The sequence below is a fragment of the Elgaria multicarinata genome, chromosome 13 (assembly GCF_023053635.1).
Source record: "Elgaria multicarinata webbii isolate HBS135686 ecotype San Diego chromosome 13, rElgMul1.1.pri, whole genome shotgun sequence".
NCBI classification, from domain to species: domain Eukaryota; kingdom Metazoa; phylum Chordata; class Lepidosauria; order Squamata; family Anguidae; genus Elgaria; species Elgaria multicarinata.
This window is the reverse complement of record NC_086183.1, coordinates 23,516,421-23,534,361: the sequence shown is the minus strand read 5'-3', so window position 1 is coordinate 23,534,361 and position 17,941 is coordinate 23,516,421. Positions and strand designations below refer to the sequence as shown.

At 44.6% G+C, this 17,941-nt stretch overlaps 2 protein-coding genes across 2 annotated transcripts; both read left to right on the top strand.

Moving 5' to 3' along the window:
* The first annotated feature begins 1,539 nt into the window (after positions 1–1,539).
* LOC134408369 (gilatoxin-like) lies at positions 1,540–5,332 on the top strand. Its single transcript, XM_063140626.1, has 5 exons — positions 1,540–1,591; positions 2,067–2,220; positions 3,370–3,647; positions 4,309–4,448; positions 5,204–5,332. Exons 1-5 carry the CDS (start codon positions 1,540–1,542, stop codon positions 5,330–5,332), a joined length of 753 nt encoding a protein of 250 aa, XP_062996696.1.
* Positions 5,333–11,569: 6,237 nt separating this feature from the next.
* LOC134408367 (gilatoxin-like) lies at positions 11,570–15,665 on the top strand. Its single transcript, XM_063140625.1, has 5 exons — positions 11,570–11,621; positions 12,096–12,249; positions 13,358–13,635; positions 14,343–14,482; positions 15,537–15,665. Exons 1-5 carry the CDS (start codon positions 11,570–11,572, stop codon positions 15,663–15,665), a joined length of 753 nt encoding a protein of 250 aa, XP_062996695.1.
* The last annotated feature ends 2,276 nt before the right edge of the window (positions 15,666–17,941 follow it).

Sequence of the window (17,941 nt, the reverse complement as noted above, 5' to 3'; positions counted from 1 at the left end):
GGATCATTTGAAATTCAGCATCTTTGAGGTTTATGAAGCGTTAATACCTCTCCAGTTCTAGAACCTTAGCCTTAAGTGCTATAAGTGCATACAGTCTCTTCCTTTAGCCCTTTCTGCTCAGTTCTGATCATCTGATTGTACAGGCAATTAGTTTGCAGTCGGCATAAAAGACTTCAACGTGGAGGACTTCTACAATAGGAACCACAGCATTTGTGGATATTATTGCAAAAGGTATGTTTCATTTCTTCTATATATGAAAGCTGTTCATTTATATTTACTTATACTTTATGCATGAATAATTTGGTAGAGCGGTGGTCCTGTCCCCCGCCACAGCTCCCATTTAGTTTTTCAAACTTTCACAGGTTTTCTTTATTACTGAGCGCTGGATTCAATGATGCAGATATTTAAAGGCTTTTTCTTTGGGTTGCTTTGATTAAGAAGGGGGACCACATGGAAAGGAGGACTACCTTTAATAGTTGTATAGAAAAGGGAATTTCAGCCTTGTCATTTGTATGCATGCAGCACCTGGTGCAATTCCCTCTTCATCACAACAGTTAAAGCTGCAGGAGCCCTACCCTCTTTTGTAGAGCGACCAGGGAGGAAAGAACTACCCTTCTTCCTACATTGCTCCTTTAAGAGCAAGCTCCAAAAAGGCTTTAACCAAGTTATCTGCCCAAGGCTGTAGGCATTTTCTGGAGGAAAGGTACTAATGAAAAAGACCAGTGAAGGATTTAGCATCTGTGGACACTGTTTCTCCTTGTGTGTTTGGCAGAGACAAACTGTGGATGGGATTGGGGATTATTTACCTGCCCCACATCACTCTCTTGCATCATTGATAAGTGAGAAATTCAGAGTGTCCGTCATTTGGAGAATGGCAAGGCCAGATCAGACAATGTGAAGAGAGGAACCCTAACCTGGGCCAGAAAGTGGGGATTGTTTATCCAAACCAAACAAAGACAAACGGGAGAAAATTATCACCAAGAATAGGGTGACCATGTGAAAAAGAGGACAGCGCTCCTGTATCTTTAACAGCTGCATAGAAAAGGGAATTTCAGCAGGTGTCATTTGGATATATGAAGAACCTGGTGAAATTCCCTCTTCATCTCAACAGTTAAAGCTGCAGGAGCTATACTAGAGTGACCAGATTTTTAAAAGGGCAGGGCAACTGCAGCTTTAACTGTTGTGATGAAGAGGGAATTTTGCCAGGTTCCCCATATATACAAATGACACCTGCTGAAATCCCCTTTTCAATACAACTGTTAAAGATACAGCAGCCCTGTCTTCCTTTTCATGGAACCAAGAAACCAAGAGTGACCTATTGGGTTTGATTAAGCAATGCTGTTTCTTGTGTTTGCCTGGATTTGGGAAAAAGAAAGTGCTGGGAATGATTGATTGTATGCATTCTCACAGGAGATGCCAAGTTGGGGGATATAAAAAAAGGAGTCGAGATGAACATTTTGTTCTGCGTTGTCTTAATCGCTGAACTTATTCCCCACTTCTAAAGTACATAGGGACACTTCGCCAGGCACATCTGCTGCTATGGAACCTTCCAAACTGCTGGCTTTCTTTCTGTTGCTGCTGCCTCCTTTTGGTAAGAGCTGGCATTTCGATGCAATCTGACCAGAAACTTGGAAGGGCTGGGGGATAGTGGGTGTGCATCAGTTTGTCTTCCAATTGTAATTGCCTTTGTGGGAGATGTATAGCAGTTCTCTCTTTATGTGTGTAAGTGACCTGTATTGTTGTCCAAAGAGAATTGCATGTGACTCGTTACATTCTGATTTTCCTTTCTTTGCACATGGATTTGGATGCGGATGGGCTGTTGTGTGCGGCATATGCTAGAGAGATGTGTAAAGTGTAGTGATGAAACGTATTTTAAACTTCTTCAACACCGAATGATCACACAGCAAACCCACATGTGAAGTACCTCTTAGCCTCTCTCCTTAAAGAATGAAAGGGATCATTGAGTTATTTGGGGGAAGTGATTTTTGGAGGTATTGCAATCTTCTGTTGAAGAGCATCGGTGCCCATCCCAGTGGGACAGTGAGTTTTCTTGGTCTGTGTTGCAGTGTCAGCACACCGTAAGCGGGTGCTTGGAGGCGAGGAATGCAGTGAGTCTGAACATCCATGGCTTGTAATGCTCCATAACTCAAAAGTCCCCTTCTGTGCTGGAATGTTGCTTGATTCTAACTGGGTGATCAGTGCTGCTCATTGCTACAGAAGGTGAGGGATATCATGTCAAGGTGCTGGTGAATATGTTTGGATTCCAGTTTCAGATCTTGGGCAATGTTTCAGGCTCATTCATCCATGACCATTAGTGACCATGGGGTGTGTTCTGAAGAGCTCCGTCCTTGAATGCAGCCCTTTGCTTTTACACGCGGAAAAGTTACATTGCAGTAAACTTCCATGCAACTTTTCCAAGTATGAATCTGGGGCAGGAACCCAACAGGAATGCAAGGTCCTGTTGATAGGTCATTTCATGTGATCCCTGCCAAAAACCTCACTTCAAAATTTCACAGTGAAGTTTAAGTTGAAATCTTCCTTTTTACGACTGGGGGGATGGAACTCGTTCCACCTGCACGCCCCAATTGCAGCATCAGAGAAGTTCTCACCCCACACATTCCAGTGGTGGGCGGGAACAGAAGCAAAGAGGGATGGACTGAAGGCTAAAGGGTGGAGCCAAAACTACATGTAACTGAAAGTTCTTCCTGCTAGTAACTCAGCCTCTGGAGAGGCATTTCAAGCTTTTGAAATGGGAGGAAAATTACAAAAATGGGGAAACTCCTAAATAATGAGTGGTGAGGAGAAAGGAGGGGGGTCTTCTGGGGAAATGCTGAGGACAAGAGTGGGCTTCTTGCAGGGCCATATTTGTCTGAGGTTCCCCACCTCTACTTTAGGAAGAGATGGACAGCCATGCTCAGCAGCAAGTCCTATGACAGTACCTGCAGGCGAGATCCCAGGACAAATATCCACCCCAAGTATTCATGTTGTAGAGCTCTACCAGACAAGTGTTTTATTGCATGCTCATTACTGGGCACTCTCAGGTTTTCGTGGATCCCTCTCAAAATGTTGCCTGCCTCCTGCGCGCCTCCCTACCCCTTCTAGCGTGACAAAAAAAACCACCAGTAAGTCTGACTTGTTTTTAAAGACGGAAGTTGCCGCTGTCTCCTGCTGTGTGCAGAAGCAGCGAGATCAAAGTGGCCCACTGAATGGGCCATGTGAACATTGTTTTCTTCCTCTTTCAAAAGAGGAAGTAATGAGGGACAAATGCACAGGTGGAGAAGCAATGGAATGGGATTTGCTCCTGTGTGATGAAGCTTGTAGTCAACTTGCCCATCTGGGCCTGGGATGTCTTTGCTGTTTTTCCTGTAGTCGCAGAATCGTGATAAAGCTTGGAATGCACAACACAAACGCGCTAAGAGGTGACGAACAGTCGAGAGTCAGTGCGGCCACCCTGTGCTACCCTGACACTGAAAGCACCACCCAGAACAGCTGTGCGAGCTACGACGATGATGATATCATGATGATCAAATTGAACAGACCTGTGAAGTACAGCAAGTTCATAGCCCCTCTCCGCCTGCCCAACGTCTCTGTCTCCGTGGGAGCAAAATGCAGGGTCATGGGTTGGGGCTCAACCACAGCTCCTAAATGTAAGAATCATCACCGGCTCATAATTCTCTGCGCACTCTGGTACGCTGTCTCCGTAGATGTGGAAAGCGCTACCTGAAATGTTGCCCTTGGCCTGGTGGGCATTGTTGGAATGTTGAGACTGTCGTAGGTGCTCTCACAAAATGGCTGCCATGGGGAGGGCCCGACCATTTATAAAATGGCTACTCTGGTGGGCATCACCCATCACAAAACTCTAGTTTGCCAGAAGATAAACTGGTGCGACTGGGACTAAAATAAAATAAACTAGTCCAAGAACCGAATTACAAGGCAGAGGTGGGGTCTCAGCAACAAAACGTTAATCCATTCTTTGACATCTAAATAAAGATGGTGCTGGAGATCAACAGTTCACTTTGCATCATAACAGACTCATTGTTTAATTTTTAAAGCACTTAAGAAATGAAATAAAAAGGAGGGGCACAGAGTGTGGTGGGTGCATGCAGAACAGGGGCTCTTCCGCTGAGCCATAGCCCTCTCCCAGGTTCAGTGGGGCCACTCAGCAGGACTTCCTTAAAGCTCCCCAAAACGCTGGAAGGGGCATTGCACATGGCCAGATTTTTTCACACAGCTGCTCCCATACACAGTAAACACGACCCCTTGCAAGCATCTTTCTGGACCATCTCGCCCTTTCCTTTTGGTTTTCAGTGACTTATCCTGACGTTCCTCATTGCGCTGATATCAACATACAAGAGAAACACCTGTGTGTGAAGGCTTACCCAGCGTGGAAAATGACGGACCACATATTATGTGCAGGACTTCTGAACGGATGCAAAGGTGCATGCTGGGTAAGGAGATTTTTCTGTGGGTGGAATTCCAAAGGAAAGATGTTCGGCTCCTAGAGCCATGAAAAAGCCCAGGCCAAGAGGTTCAGCTGGTGACCTTTCACCAAGCCCCAAATTGCAACCGGGTTACAGTTATCCAGGCTGGATGCTGATGCATCATCCAAAAAGAGAGCAAAGGATGGCACCAATTTGCATATGCAAATTTTATATAAATTATATGTAAACTAGCATATGCATATTAAAGTTTAGTACATGCTACATTCACACTGTATATAGTTCAGCACAGTCATATGTACTGTACACATACACGTAATATACACAAAACATAACATTTACTATACACTTGTACCGCAACGCACTACCCTTCCCATAGTACATGCTAAACTAGCATTGTACACAATATGATAAATTCCAGTGCATTACACACGGTTGAATATTGTATAGAGTACATGTTTCTGTACATACAAACCTTTCTCCACACCATGCACATATATACACCATAATGGAAACCACACTAACACAGAAGGAAAGAATAGCAAACTGAGTCCTGAGTCCTATGAAACTACATGTTCTCTTCCTGGGTTGTTTGTGGTTGACAAACCATGGTTAGCCTGACAGAGTTCACACACCATGACAACCCAGAATTTAACAACTCATGAGATGAATAAATTATGGGTAAGCATTACCTGCAAGCCAGGTCACCATCATAGTCTCAGCCATAACTATATATTTCATAGTGCGTTCTGTTCTCTTAATAGGGTGATTCCGGTGGACCCCTTATCTGTGATGGACAACTCCAAGGGATTGTAACTAATGGTGAGCCACCTGGGCTTAGCATCTTTACCAAGGTCGACAGCTATCTCAACTGGATCCGTGGTTTTTATTGACAAAGCACAGATGGACCTGCTCCCTCTGACAATGGATTACTAGTAGAACTCTTTGAGGCACATCAGTGGGAAGGTGGTGGGGAAGCTACTAGCTGATATCTTTTTCTTCATTCCTTAGGCCACAAATGTAGGCACACATTTTCCTGACAGTAAGCTTCATTGAGCACAGTGGGAGTTAGTTTGGAGTACATGTGCATAGGATGGCACTGTGCAATGCCATAGTTTTGCATCCTCAAATCCCAATGGGATGCATGTTTACTTTGAAGTAACTCTCACTAAACAGAATGAGTGAATGAGCATAGGTTTATAGTCTTAATGACGTCTAAAGAGAATCTTACGGTAGCTATTTCCTGCCAAAGCACTAGAATCTTGAATCCTCTGATTACACAATAGTTTTCCTGTGAATTCCTACTCTGAAAGCTAATAACTGAAAAAATAAAAATAAGAAAGAGACTCCAGTATTTCTAACATCTCATTGTATAAACATCTACCTCTTGTCTTCTTATCCTGTGGGCTTGACAGTACTGGCAAGTGAATGTAATATAGGGCTTTTCCTTTCTACCGACGGCTTGATCTTTAAGAAAATAAGCTTGATAAAGAGGAATCGTCATCTCACATACAACAGAGCAGAGTTATGTCATGAAGTGGAATACTGAAGTCAACGCTTGGTGGGTTAAATCCAGCTGACGTGGGTTTCCCAGATGGCTCCATCACTTCACCTGCTGTGTTCTGAATTGTGATCTATTCAGGTCCCAGTCAAAGTAGATTCTTTGGATTACCAAGATGAAACTAGATCACTTTTGAAAGGAGTGACAATTTATTGATAGAAAATGGACGCCAAATAAAAATATAAAGAGCTCAAACATCTCTTCAGCCCACGGAGCTGGCAGCTCCCAAAGAGCTGGCATTTCCTGGGGCCCCAATCAATGGCAAATCAAGATCATTCCTAGAACCCCAAATTCTCCAGGTTGGTGTGCACTTTCCCCCTGGAGCGAAGCCAAATTAGTTAGGCCTCAGGTCAATATTTTATACCCTTTTCTGATAGTACATGCCTCACAGGCAGGTAATGTGTGTAACCTGTCCTATGACTAATGGATCCCAATATTCCAACATGGAGCGTGGTGAAGAAACCCAGTAAAGCAAACAGAGGAAATTAGTAGGGATGTGCTCCACTTCTAATCAAACCGGAGAAGCAGGAGCGGAGTGGGGGGCTTCCCCTGCCCTTAAGGTGGAGGCGAAAAGGATTGGGGGGCCGGCGGAGTGTGGCGAAGAGGATCAAGGTGAAGGCGGATCCTTCGCCTCGATCCGGAGCTCCGCCGGAAAGGTAAGTGGGGTTTACCGGGCCCTGCCGCTGTCGCTGTCGCCCATGCAGCGACGGCGGCAGGGCCCGGTAACCCCCCTCCCCGCACTCCTCTCCCTTACCTGCCTCCGTCCGCGGTCCGTCGGCGTCTTCAATTGAGCCCGCGGTTCCACCAGGAAGCCTGGGCCGCTTGCGGCCCAGACTTCCTGGTGGAACCACGGGCTCAATTGAAGACGGCGACGGACCACGGACGGAGGCAGGTAAGGTCCCCCTCTCCCTTGGTCCTTTACCGGGCTCTGCTGCTGGGACTGCCTTGAGTCTTGGCATGCGTATGTGTCCCTGGACAAGCTATCATGGTGGCGAGTTTGAGGTTTCTAAAGTGCAAATTGACGGAGCTATGGAAAGGGGTGTGAATGGGGTGCCTGGTTTTCATAAATTCCCCAAAAATCAGGGGATGATGGGACTGCCTTGCGTCTTGGCGTGCATGTGCACCCCTGGATAAGCTTTCATGGTGGCGAGTTTGAGATTTTTAACGTGCAAATTGACGGAGCTATGGAAAGGGGTGTGAATGGGGTGCCCGGTTTTCATAAATTCCCCCAAAATCAGGGGATGATGGGATTGGCTTGAAACTTGGTGTGCGTGTGTATACTCCCATGAGGTGTCATGGTGCCAAACTTGAGGTTTCTAACTTTCACAGAAAAAAAGTTGTATACTTTTTTAGCTTAATGCAAGCCTATGGGGGGGGGAAACGGAGCTCCGATCCGGATCCGGAGCTCTGATCCGGATCCGGAGCTCTGAGCGGAGCGGAGTGGACATAGGCGGAGCGGGGGCGGGGCGGAGCGGCCCGATCCGCAAATCGCGGCTCTGGAAGTGAAGTGGAGTGGGGGGTCCGTGCACACCCCTAGAAATTAGGCAGCTGCGTTTTTGACCTGAGGATTACTGCCTGGCCAATGTTCCTGTGAAAGAAGCCTACAGCGTTGTCCAATATATCTCAAGCCTACTCTAAGATCAAGAAAATTGTCCTTTAAACAGGCCTTTATACATTTGATATACAGCATATAGGACAACTGTGTCAGTTCAACACCTGATCTGACTCCTCGCCATTTCTTCTGGTGTCAAGCTCACTGTATTTGCTCCCACTACTGATCATTTTGATGTAAAAATCTAGAATGCCCATTTCCCCTGACGCGTGTGTACACATGCACCCCCTCTAGGACACCCCACCAGGAGCCCACCTGGGGACATCTGGAAAAGACGAATGGGTGCAACAGGGCAGGGAAGGGGAGTAGCCAGATGCCCCTCCCCCCATGCAAGTGGCACGCAGGCAACTTCCAAGCCCCTTTCTTGCCAGACGATATTGATTAAGTTATTCCTGCTGAATACACATTGCTGGTTAACTGCCAGGACAACACCATAGGTCAGTTTCAAATGAAACTGACCAATGAAGCCCAGCCTAGTCCTTGTGACTGCCCTCTAGCCACATCACCAGTAGGGGAGGGGCTACAGATGCAAAGCACATGGCAATTTCAGCTGTAATTCCCCTTCTGACCACTACATGGAAGTATATAAGCTATTGTCCTGCCTCAGCACAGTGTGACCCTGTATTTTCTGCGTGAGCGCCAGGTCATCACCTTTTCTCGAGAATAAACGTTTGGAGCCCAACGCCTTGCCTGTGATCTTTCACGAGTGTCTCAATATTCTATTTGGGCACACTTGGATTTGGCATAATCCCGCAGGGGACATATGTATGAATTGCCCCATGATCTGGTTTGGCTCTTGAAAGCATTCCATAGTAGGGGTGGCAGATTCAGATCATCCAGATGAAGTACAATTATGCTTTTAATGTGGATTCCTGCACTGAGCAGAAGGTTGGACTAGATGGCCTTATAGGCCCCTGCCGCTCTACTGTTCTGTGATTCTAAGTACTAGTTAAAGTGAAGGCACTTTTTAAAATTTGGTCAGTGCATTGCACACATGATTTGTGAGAAATTCAGTGTGCTTGTCAATTATGAAATGGCAAGGCCAGATCAGACAATGTGAATAGAGCAAGGATTTAGATCCACAGACCAAGGATCTGATCGCAGGCCAAAAAGTGGGAATTGTTTATCCAATCCAGTCCAAAACAAACTCGAGAAAATTGTTACCGAGAAGCCAAAAGCCATCTATTAGGCTGGATTAACCAATGTTTCCTTTTCCTGTTTGCATAGAAATTAAGGTGCTGGGAATAATCGATCATATGCATTCTCAACTGCTAATGCCAGAATGGAATAGATGGGCATCAAGTCTATATTGGAAGAGACAACAAAGAGAGTGGTAAAATGTGATGACCCAATCAACTATTATAAACAGGGAACTTCCCCCCCCCCCCCGAAATTGTCCTATGTGGTGTGGAGTAGTGGTCTATGACTTGGTTGGTGATGCTGTGTAATCCATCTTTTCGGCCCCATAGTTGAGGGGTAGAGAACATGCTTTGCTTTCAGAAAGCTCCCCGGTTCGGCTGCTGGCATTTCCAAGTTTAAACTGTCAGTCATTGTCGACTATTCTGATCAAGATGGACTAATAGCCCAACACAGAGGAAGGTGCTTCGTATGTAACCTAGCCTTAGTCACTGCTGCATCAAAGCACTGCTGAAATTGACGAGTATTTCTACTCACTCTTCAGCCAGCCTTAAGAAGCCTGGAGAAACTTGCAACTGGGAAACCTTTGTCAGTTTCATCAAATGTGTTAAAAAAGAAATATCACTGTGCACTCAGGCATTAGTTCTCTAGCATTCCTTAAAAACTATCTCGTTCTCAGAGCAGGTTCCTGCTTTGCAAATAGCATTCTGGTATCTTGCAGTGAAGGAGCATCAACTGGCAACTTGGACTACGAGTCATTCACAGCCAGTGCCCAGCACAATGGTTCTAGACCAGAAGGACTGAAGAGGACGGGGATTTTTCTGATTGGGCAGGACATGAATTTGAACAGAGCCACAGCCTTTCAGAATTACAAAATGGGAAAGTTTCCAGTCTTGCAACCCCAAGTTGCAATTAACACTGTCTACTGGGGCTGGGTGGGGTGGTTTGAAGAATGCTTGGAAGCTTAGGTCAGTGCCACATGTAGAGTGTCATTTCAGGTTTTGGTGGTGGCAGGGGATGGACAGTGACATTTCAGTCAGGTGGGAGAGATTCACAACAGCCCTTCAAGGCCTACCCTTAGATAGAGGGAGAAAAAGAGGGGTAAATCCCCTGCTTTTTCTGCTGCTGCAAAGTTTTTATTTAATCCGTATTCACGTTAGCCTTGAGACTTTTAAAGTCAGCAAATGGCAACTACTATTTATTTTTCATCAGACCAGTTTAACATGTTGCAAAGTTTCTGTTGTATTTCAGGATCATTTGAAATTCAGGATCTTTCAGGTTTATGAAGCATTAATACCTCTCCAGTTCTAGAACCTTAGCCTTAAATGCTATAAGTGCATACAGTCTCTTCCTTTAGCCTTTTCTGCTCAATTGTGATCATCTGATTGTACAGGCAATTAGTTTGCAGTTGGCATAAAAGACTTCAACGTGGAGGTCTTCTACAATAGGAACCACAGTATTTGTGGATATTATTGCAAAAGGTATGTTTCATTTCTTCTATATATGAAAGCTGTTAATAAGAGTGACCATATGAAAAGGAGGACAGGGCTACTGTATCTTTAACAGCTGCATAGAAAAGGGAATTTCAGCAGGTGTCATTTGAATATATGGAGAACCTGGTGGAATTCCCTCTTTATCACAACAGTTAAAGTGCAGGAGCTGTACTAGAGTGACCAGATTTAAAAGAGGGCAGGGCACCTGCAGCTTTAACTGTTGTGATGAAGAGGAAATTTCACCAGGTTCTCCATATATAAAAATGACACCTGCTGAAATCCCCTTTTCAATACGACTGTTAAAGATACAGCAGCCCTGTCCTCCTTTTCATATGGTCATCCTATGTTAATTTAATTTCCTTATACTTTTTTCATGAATAATTTGGTGGAGTGGTGATCCTGTCCCCCCACCACAGCTCCCATTTAGTTTTTCAAACTTTCACAGGTTTTCTTTATTCAATGATGCAGATATTTAAAGGCTTTTTCATTGGGTTGCTTTGATTAAGAAGGGGGACCATATGGAAAGGAAGACTATCTTTAATAGTTGTATAGAAAAGGGAATTTCAGCTGTGTCATTTGTATGCATGCAGCACCTGGTGCAATTCCCTCTTCATCACAACAGTTAAAGCTGCAGGAGCCCTACCCTCTTTTGTAGAGTGACCAGAGTGGAAAGCACTACCCTTCTTCCTACATTGCTCCTTTAAGAGCAAGCTCTAAAAAGGCTTTAACTAGTTCTGCCCAAGGCTGTAGGCATTTTCTGGATGAAAAGTACTAGCGAAAAAGACCAGTGAAGGATTTAGCAGCTGTGGACACTGTTTCTCCTTGGGCATTTGGCAGAGACAAACTGTGGATGGGATGGGAGATTATTTACCTGCCCCACATCACTCCATTGCATCATTGATTTGTGAGAAATTCAGTGTGCCTGTTATTTGGGGAACGGCAAGGCCAGATCAGACAATGTGAAGAGAAGAACCCTAACCCAGGTTATACAATGTGTAGTGAGGAAGGTTTCAGAAGTATAGACAAAGGATCTGATCCTGGGCCAGAAAGAGAAAATTATCACCAAGAAGCCAAGAGTGATCTATTGGGTTTGATTAAGCAATGCTGTTTCTTGTGTTTGCTTGGATTTGGGGAAAAGAAGGCACTGGGATGATTGATTGTATGCATTCTCACAGGAGATGCCAGATTGGCAGAGGTGAGTGTCAACCCATGGGGGATATAAAAAAAGGAGTCGAGATGAACTTTTTGTGCTGTGTTCTCTTAATCGCTGAACTTATTCCGCACATCTAAAGTACGTAGGGACACTTCGCCAGGCACATCTGCTGCTATGGAACCTTCCAAACTGCTGGCTTTCTTTCTGTTGCTGCTGCTGTCTTTTGGTAAGAGCTGGCATTTTGATGCAATCTGACCAGAAACTTGGGAGGGCTGGGGGATAGTGGGTGTGCATCAGTTTGTCTTCCACTTGTAATTGCCTTTGTGGGAGATGTGCAGCAGTTCTCTCTTTATGTGTGTAAGTGACCTGTATTGTTGTCCAAAGAGAATTGCATGTGACTCGTTACATTCTGATTTTCCTTTCCTTGCACATGGTTTGGATGCTGATGGGCTGTCTTGTGAGGCATATGCAAGAGAGATGTGTAAAGTGTAGTGCTGAAACATATTTTAAACATTCTTCAACACCGAGTGATCACACAGCAAACCCACATGTGAAGTACCTCTTAGCCTCTCTCCTTAAAGAATGAAAGGGATAATTGAGTTATTTGGGAGAAGTGATTTTGGAGGTATTGCAATCTTCTGTTGAACAGCATTGGTGCCCATCCCAGTGGGACAGTGAGCTTTCTTGGTCTGTGTTGCAGTGTCAGCACACCGTAAGCGGGTCCTTGGAGGCGAGGAATGCAGTGAGTCTGAACATCCATGGCTTGTGCTACTCTATAACTCTGAAGGCCCCATCTGCTCTGGAATGTTGATCGATAATAACTGGGTGCTCAGTGCTGCTCATTGCTACAAAAGGTGAGGAATATCATGTGAAGGCACTGGTGAATATGTTTGGGACCCAGTTTCAGATCTTGGGCCATGTTTCAGGTTCATTCACCCAAGACCATTAGTGACCGTGGTGTGTGTTCTAAAGAGCTCCCCCCTTGAATGCAGCCCTTTGCTTTTACACTCGGAAAAGTTACATTGCAGTAAATTTCCATGCAACTTTTCCAAGTATGAATCTGGGGCAGGAACCCAACAGGAATACAAGGTCCTGTAGATTGGGCTTTTCATGAGATCCCTGCCAAAAACCCTACTGTAAAATTTCACAGTGAAGTTTAAGTTGAAATCTTTTTACGACAGGAGGGATGGAACTCTTTCCACCTGCACGCGCCAATTGAAATAACAGAGAAGTTCTCACCCCCCACATTCCAGTGGTGGGTGGGAACAGAAGCAAAGAGGGATGGAATGAAGGCTAACGGGGTGGAGCCAAAACTATCCCCAAAATGCCATCATATTGTAACTGAATGTTCTGCCAGTAACTCATCCTCAGGAGAGGCACTTCAAGCTTTTGGAATAGGAGGAAAACTGCACAAAACCCGGGAAACTCCTAAATAGTGGTGAGGGGAAAGGAGGGATGTCCTTCTAGGGAATCACTGAGGACTAGAGTGGGCTTTTTGCAGGGCCATATTTGGTCCTCGGGTCTGAGGTTCCGACCTCTGCTTTAGGAAGAGGTGGACAGCCATGCTCAGCAGCAAGTCCTATGACAGTACCTGCAGGCGAGATCCCAGGACAAATATCCACCCCAAGCATTCATGTGAAGCTCTATCAGACAAGTGTTTTATTGCATGCTCGTTACTGGGCACTCTCGGATTTTCGCAGGTCCCTCTCACAACGCTGTCTACCTCCCACGTGCCTCCCCACCCCTTCTAGCCTTTTTCACGTGACAAAAACACACCGTAGTAAGTCCGACTTGTTTTTAAAGATGGAAGTTGCCATTGTCTCCTGCTGAATGGGCCACGTTGTTTAATTCCTCTTTCAAAAGAGGAAGTAATGAGGGACAAATGTGCAGGCAGAGAAGCGACGGAATGCGATTTTCTCCTGTGTGATGACGCTCATAGGCAACTTGCTGTTTTTCCTGTAGTGGCAAAATCGAGATGAAGCTTGGAATGCACAACAGAAACACGCTAAGAGGTGATGAACAGTTGAGAGTCAGTGCAGCCACCCTGTGCTACCCTGACACTGCCAGCACCACCCAGAACAGCTGTGCGAGCTACACCGATGATGATATCATGATGATCAAATTGAACACCCCTGTGAAGTACAACAAGCACATCGCCCCCCTGCTTCTGCCCACCGCCTCTGTCTTTGTGGGAGCAAAATGCAGGGTCATGGGTTGGGGCACAATCACAGCTGCTACAGGTAAGAATCACTGACCACACATAATTCTCTGTGTACTCAGGCATTTGCTAGGATCCAGATCAGGCTTAGGGTCTCATGGTGCCCGGGTGAAATGCTGTCTCCATAGATGTGGAAAGCGCTCCATGAAAGGTTGCCCTCTGGTTGGTGGGCACGGTTGGAATTTTGAGACTGTCGTAGGTGCTCTCACAAAATGGGTGCCATGGGGAGGACCCGCCCATTTATAAAATGGCTACTGTGGTGGGCATCACCCATCACAAAACTCTAGTTTGTCAGAAGGTAAACTGCTGGGACTAAAATAAAATAAACTAGTCCCAGAACTGAATTACAAGGCAGAGGTGGGGTCTCAGCAACAAAACATTAATCCATTCTTTTAAATCCAAATAAGGATTGTCCTGGAGATCAACAGTTCACTTTGCATCATAACAGACTCATTGTTTAATTTTTAAAGCACTTAAGAAATGAAATGAAAAGCAGGAGGGGCACAGAGCGTGGTGGGTGCATGCAGAACAGGGGCTCTTCCGCTGAGCCATAGCCCTCTCCCAGGTTCAGTGGGGCCACTCAGCATGACTTCCTTAAAGCTCCCCAAAATGCTGGAAGGGGCATTGCACATGGCCAGATTTTTTCACCCAGCTGCTCCCATACACAGCAAACACGACCCCTTGCAAGCATCTTACTGGACCGTCTCACCCTTTCCTTTTGGTTTTCAGTGACTTATCCTGACGTTCCTCATTGCGCTGATATCAACATACAAGAGAAACGCTTGTGTGTGAAGGCTTACCCAGCGTGGAAAATGACGGACCACATATTATGTGCAGGACTTCTGAACGGATGCAGAGGTGCATGCTGGGTAAGGAGATTTTTCTGTGGGCAGAATTCCGAAGGAAAGATGTTCGGCTCCTAGAGCCATGAAAAAGCCCAGGCCAAGAGGTTCAGCTGGTGACCTTTCACCAAGCCCCAAACTGCAACCGCGTTATAGTGGCCCAGGCTGGACACTGATGCATCATCCAAAAAGAGAGCAAAGGATGGCACCAATTTGCATATGCAAATTGTATATAAATTATATGTAAACTAGCATATGCATATTAAAGTTTAGTACATGCTACATTCACACTGTACATATTTCAGGACATTCATATGTACTGTACACATCCAAAATATACACAAACTAACATTTACTATACAGTTGTATTGCATAGTACATGCTAAACTAGCATTGTACACAATATGATAAATTCCAGTGAATTACACATGGTTGAATATTGTATAGAGTATATGTTTCTGTACATACAAACCTTTATTCACCCCGTGTACATACGTATACCATAATGGAAACCACACTAACGCAGAAGAAAAGGATTTTTTTGTAGCCAAACGTCACCATCCATGTACCAGTAGAGAAGTTTCAGCAGTCTTGGGGGAACCACAAGTTTGCAAAAACATTTTTTTTTAAAAAAAACCTTAAGATGGTGGAGGGTGACCTAAAACCCTAGGTTGTTAGTTTTCTTCTTCCCCTGCCCACTCTCTCCTCGTATCCCAGGTGCCTTTGTGACATTACCGTATTAGCTGGGGTTTTTTACCACCATTGCCAGGCGCCTTTTCTATACCCTGGAGAAACAACCCATGAACAATCCACAGTTCTGGATTCACATGTAATGACAACCCATGGTTGAAACAGCCTATAGTTCACACCCATACATGAAACCACAGGTTCTCTTCCTGGGTTGTTTGTGGTTGACAAACCATGGTTTGTTAGCCTGGCAGAGTTCACACACCATGACAACCCAGAATTTAACAACTTATGGGATGAATAAATTATGGATTAGCATTAGGTGCAAGCCAGGTCACTATCGTAGTCTAAGTCGTAACTATATATTTCATAGTGTGTTCTGTTCTCTCAATAGGGTGATTCTGGTGGACCCCTTATCTGTGATGGACAACTCCAGGGGATTGTATCTCATGGTAAGCCACCTGGACTTGGCATCTATACCAAGGTCGACAGCTATCTCAACTGGATCCTTGGTTTTAATTGACAAAATGTGGATGGACCTGCTCCCTCTGACAATGGATTACTAGTAGAAATCTCTTGAGGCACATCTGCAGTATGGTAGTGGGAAAATTACTAGATGATTTTTTTTTCTTCATTCCTTAGGCCATAAATGTAGGCACACATTTTCCTGACAGTAAGCATCATTGAGCACAGTGGGAGTTAGTTTGGAGTACATGTGCATAGGATGCACTGTGCAATGCCATAATTTTGCATCCCCAAATCCCAACGGTTTGCATGTTTACTTTGAAGTAAGTCTCACTAAACAGAATGTGTGAATGAGCATAGGTTTATAGTCTTAATAAAGTATAACGAGAATCTTAGGGTGGCTATATCCTGCCTAAGCACTAGAACCTTGAATCCTACACAATAGTTTTCCTGTGAATTCCTGCTCTGAAAGCTGACAACTGAAAAAATAAAAATAAGGAAGAGACTCCAGTATATAAACATCTATGTCTTGTTTTTTTATCCTGTGGGCTTGATGGTACCGGCAAGTGAATGTAATATAGGGCTTTTGTGGGTTTCCCAGATGGCTCCATCACTTCACCTGCTCAGTTATTCTGAATTGTGATCTACTGTATTCAGGAACCAGTCAAAGTAGATTTTTTGGATTACAAGATGAAACTAAATCACTTGTGAAAGGAGTGACAATTTATTGATAGAAAATGGATGCTGAATAAAAATACAAAGACAGCTCACACATCTCTTCTGCTCAATATTCCAACATGGGTTGTGGGGTAGAAACCGAGTAAAGCAAATAGAGGAAATTAAGCAGCTGTGTTGTTGACGTAAGGATTGCTGTCTGGCCAACCTTCCTGTGAAAGAAGCCTAGACTGATATATCTCTAGCCTACTCTAAGATCAAGAAAATTGCCCTTTAAACAGGGGTTTATACATTTGATATACCACAAATAGGGCAACTGTGTCAGTTCAACACCTGATCTGACTCCTCACCATTTCTTCTGGTGTCAAGCTCACTATGCTTGTCCCCACTACTGATCATTTGGTGCGTCCCAGTGTTTGCACGTATCCCCCCGCCACTTCCAAAAGGTTGAAATGCCTCCTCTAAGGCTCAATTGTGGACAGTAAGAGTTTTAAGCTAAAATAAACAAATTTTGGTGTTTTCTGCTCACCCCTTTTACCTTCGACACCACCCACCACTGGGAGCCCTTCCAAATTGGTTTTAGCCCTTAAGTTGAAAGGGGTTCAACAAACCTGGCATAAATCATATGTGTGTTTACTTGGAAGTAAGTACCTCTGTGTCCTGTTGGACATGCTTCTAGGTCATTATCCATAGTAGGGAGCAATGGCAGGTGGCCACCTTGAGGCTTTGGGGTCAGCTGACTACAGCTTGGCCAGTGCTGCAGCCTGGAAAGGATCCTTGTCCTGACAGTGTTTGAACAACCTTATGTCACCCCCTAAAGAATGTTTGTGTGGAAGAGGGGCAAGTGATTATAGAGCTGGGAACTGGAGTTCTAATCCTTCAGCGCGCGCACACACACACACACACACACACACACACACACACACACATATATGCATGAATTGCCCATGATCTGGTTTGGCTTTTGAAAGCATTCTATAGGAGGGGTGGCAGATTCAGATCATCCAGATGAAGTACAATTATGCTTTAATGTGGATTCCTGCACTGAGCAGGGGGTTGGACTCGATGGCCTTATAGGGCCCTGCCGCTCTAATATTCTGTGATTCTAAGTACTAGTTAAAGCGAAGTCACTTTTTTAAAAAATACTATTTTTATTGATTTTCAAGTAAGGACAAATACAATAAACACACAGAGTAAAAGAAAACACTCAACAACAATATAAATGTTCCCACAGCACCACTATAAAAAAGCATGGGTGTTCATTCCTTCAATAAGCACTTGGTACAGAAAAAGATGCAGGTTAAGTTAGAACCTCTGACCAAAAGGATTCCTGAGTCATTGGGGGTCTAGGTTCGCCAGGATTCACATTAATAAAAGTGAAAAAGTCCAACCAGTTTTCCACAAATATGTCTGATGTTATTTCTCCTCTTGCTAACCTGCTATGTTGTGTCAATTTATCATTTAAAGCTAGTTTCCAAATCTTATCAAACCAGCGTTGATGGTCAAAAGGTCTGTCGCTTTTCCAGAATTGGGCAATTTCCCACCTGGCTGCAACCAGCAAATGGGTGACCAAGGCTTTGGGAATAATGTTTCTATTGGCATTCCCAAAAATAGAAAGTAGAGCCAGTGCTGGGTCAGTTTCTACTTCAACATGAATAA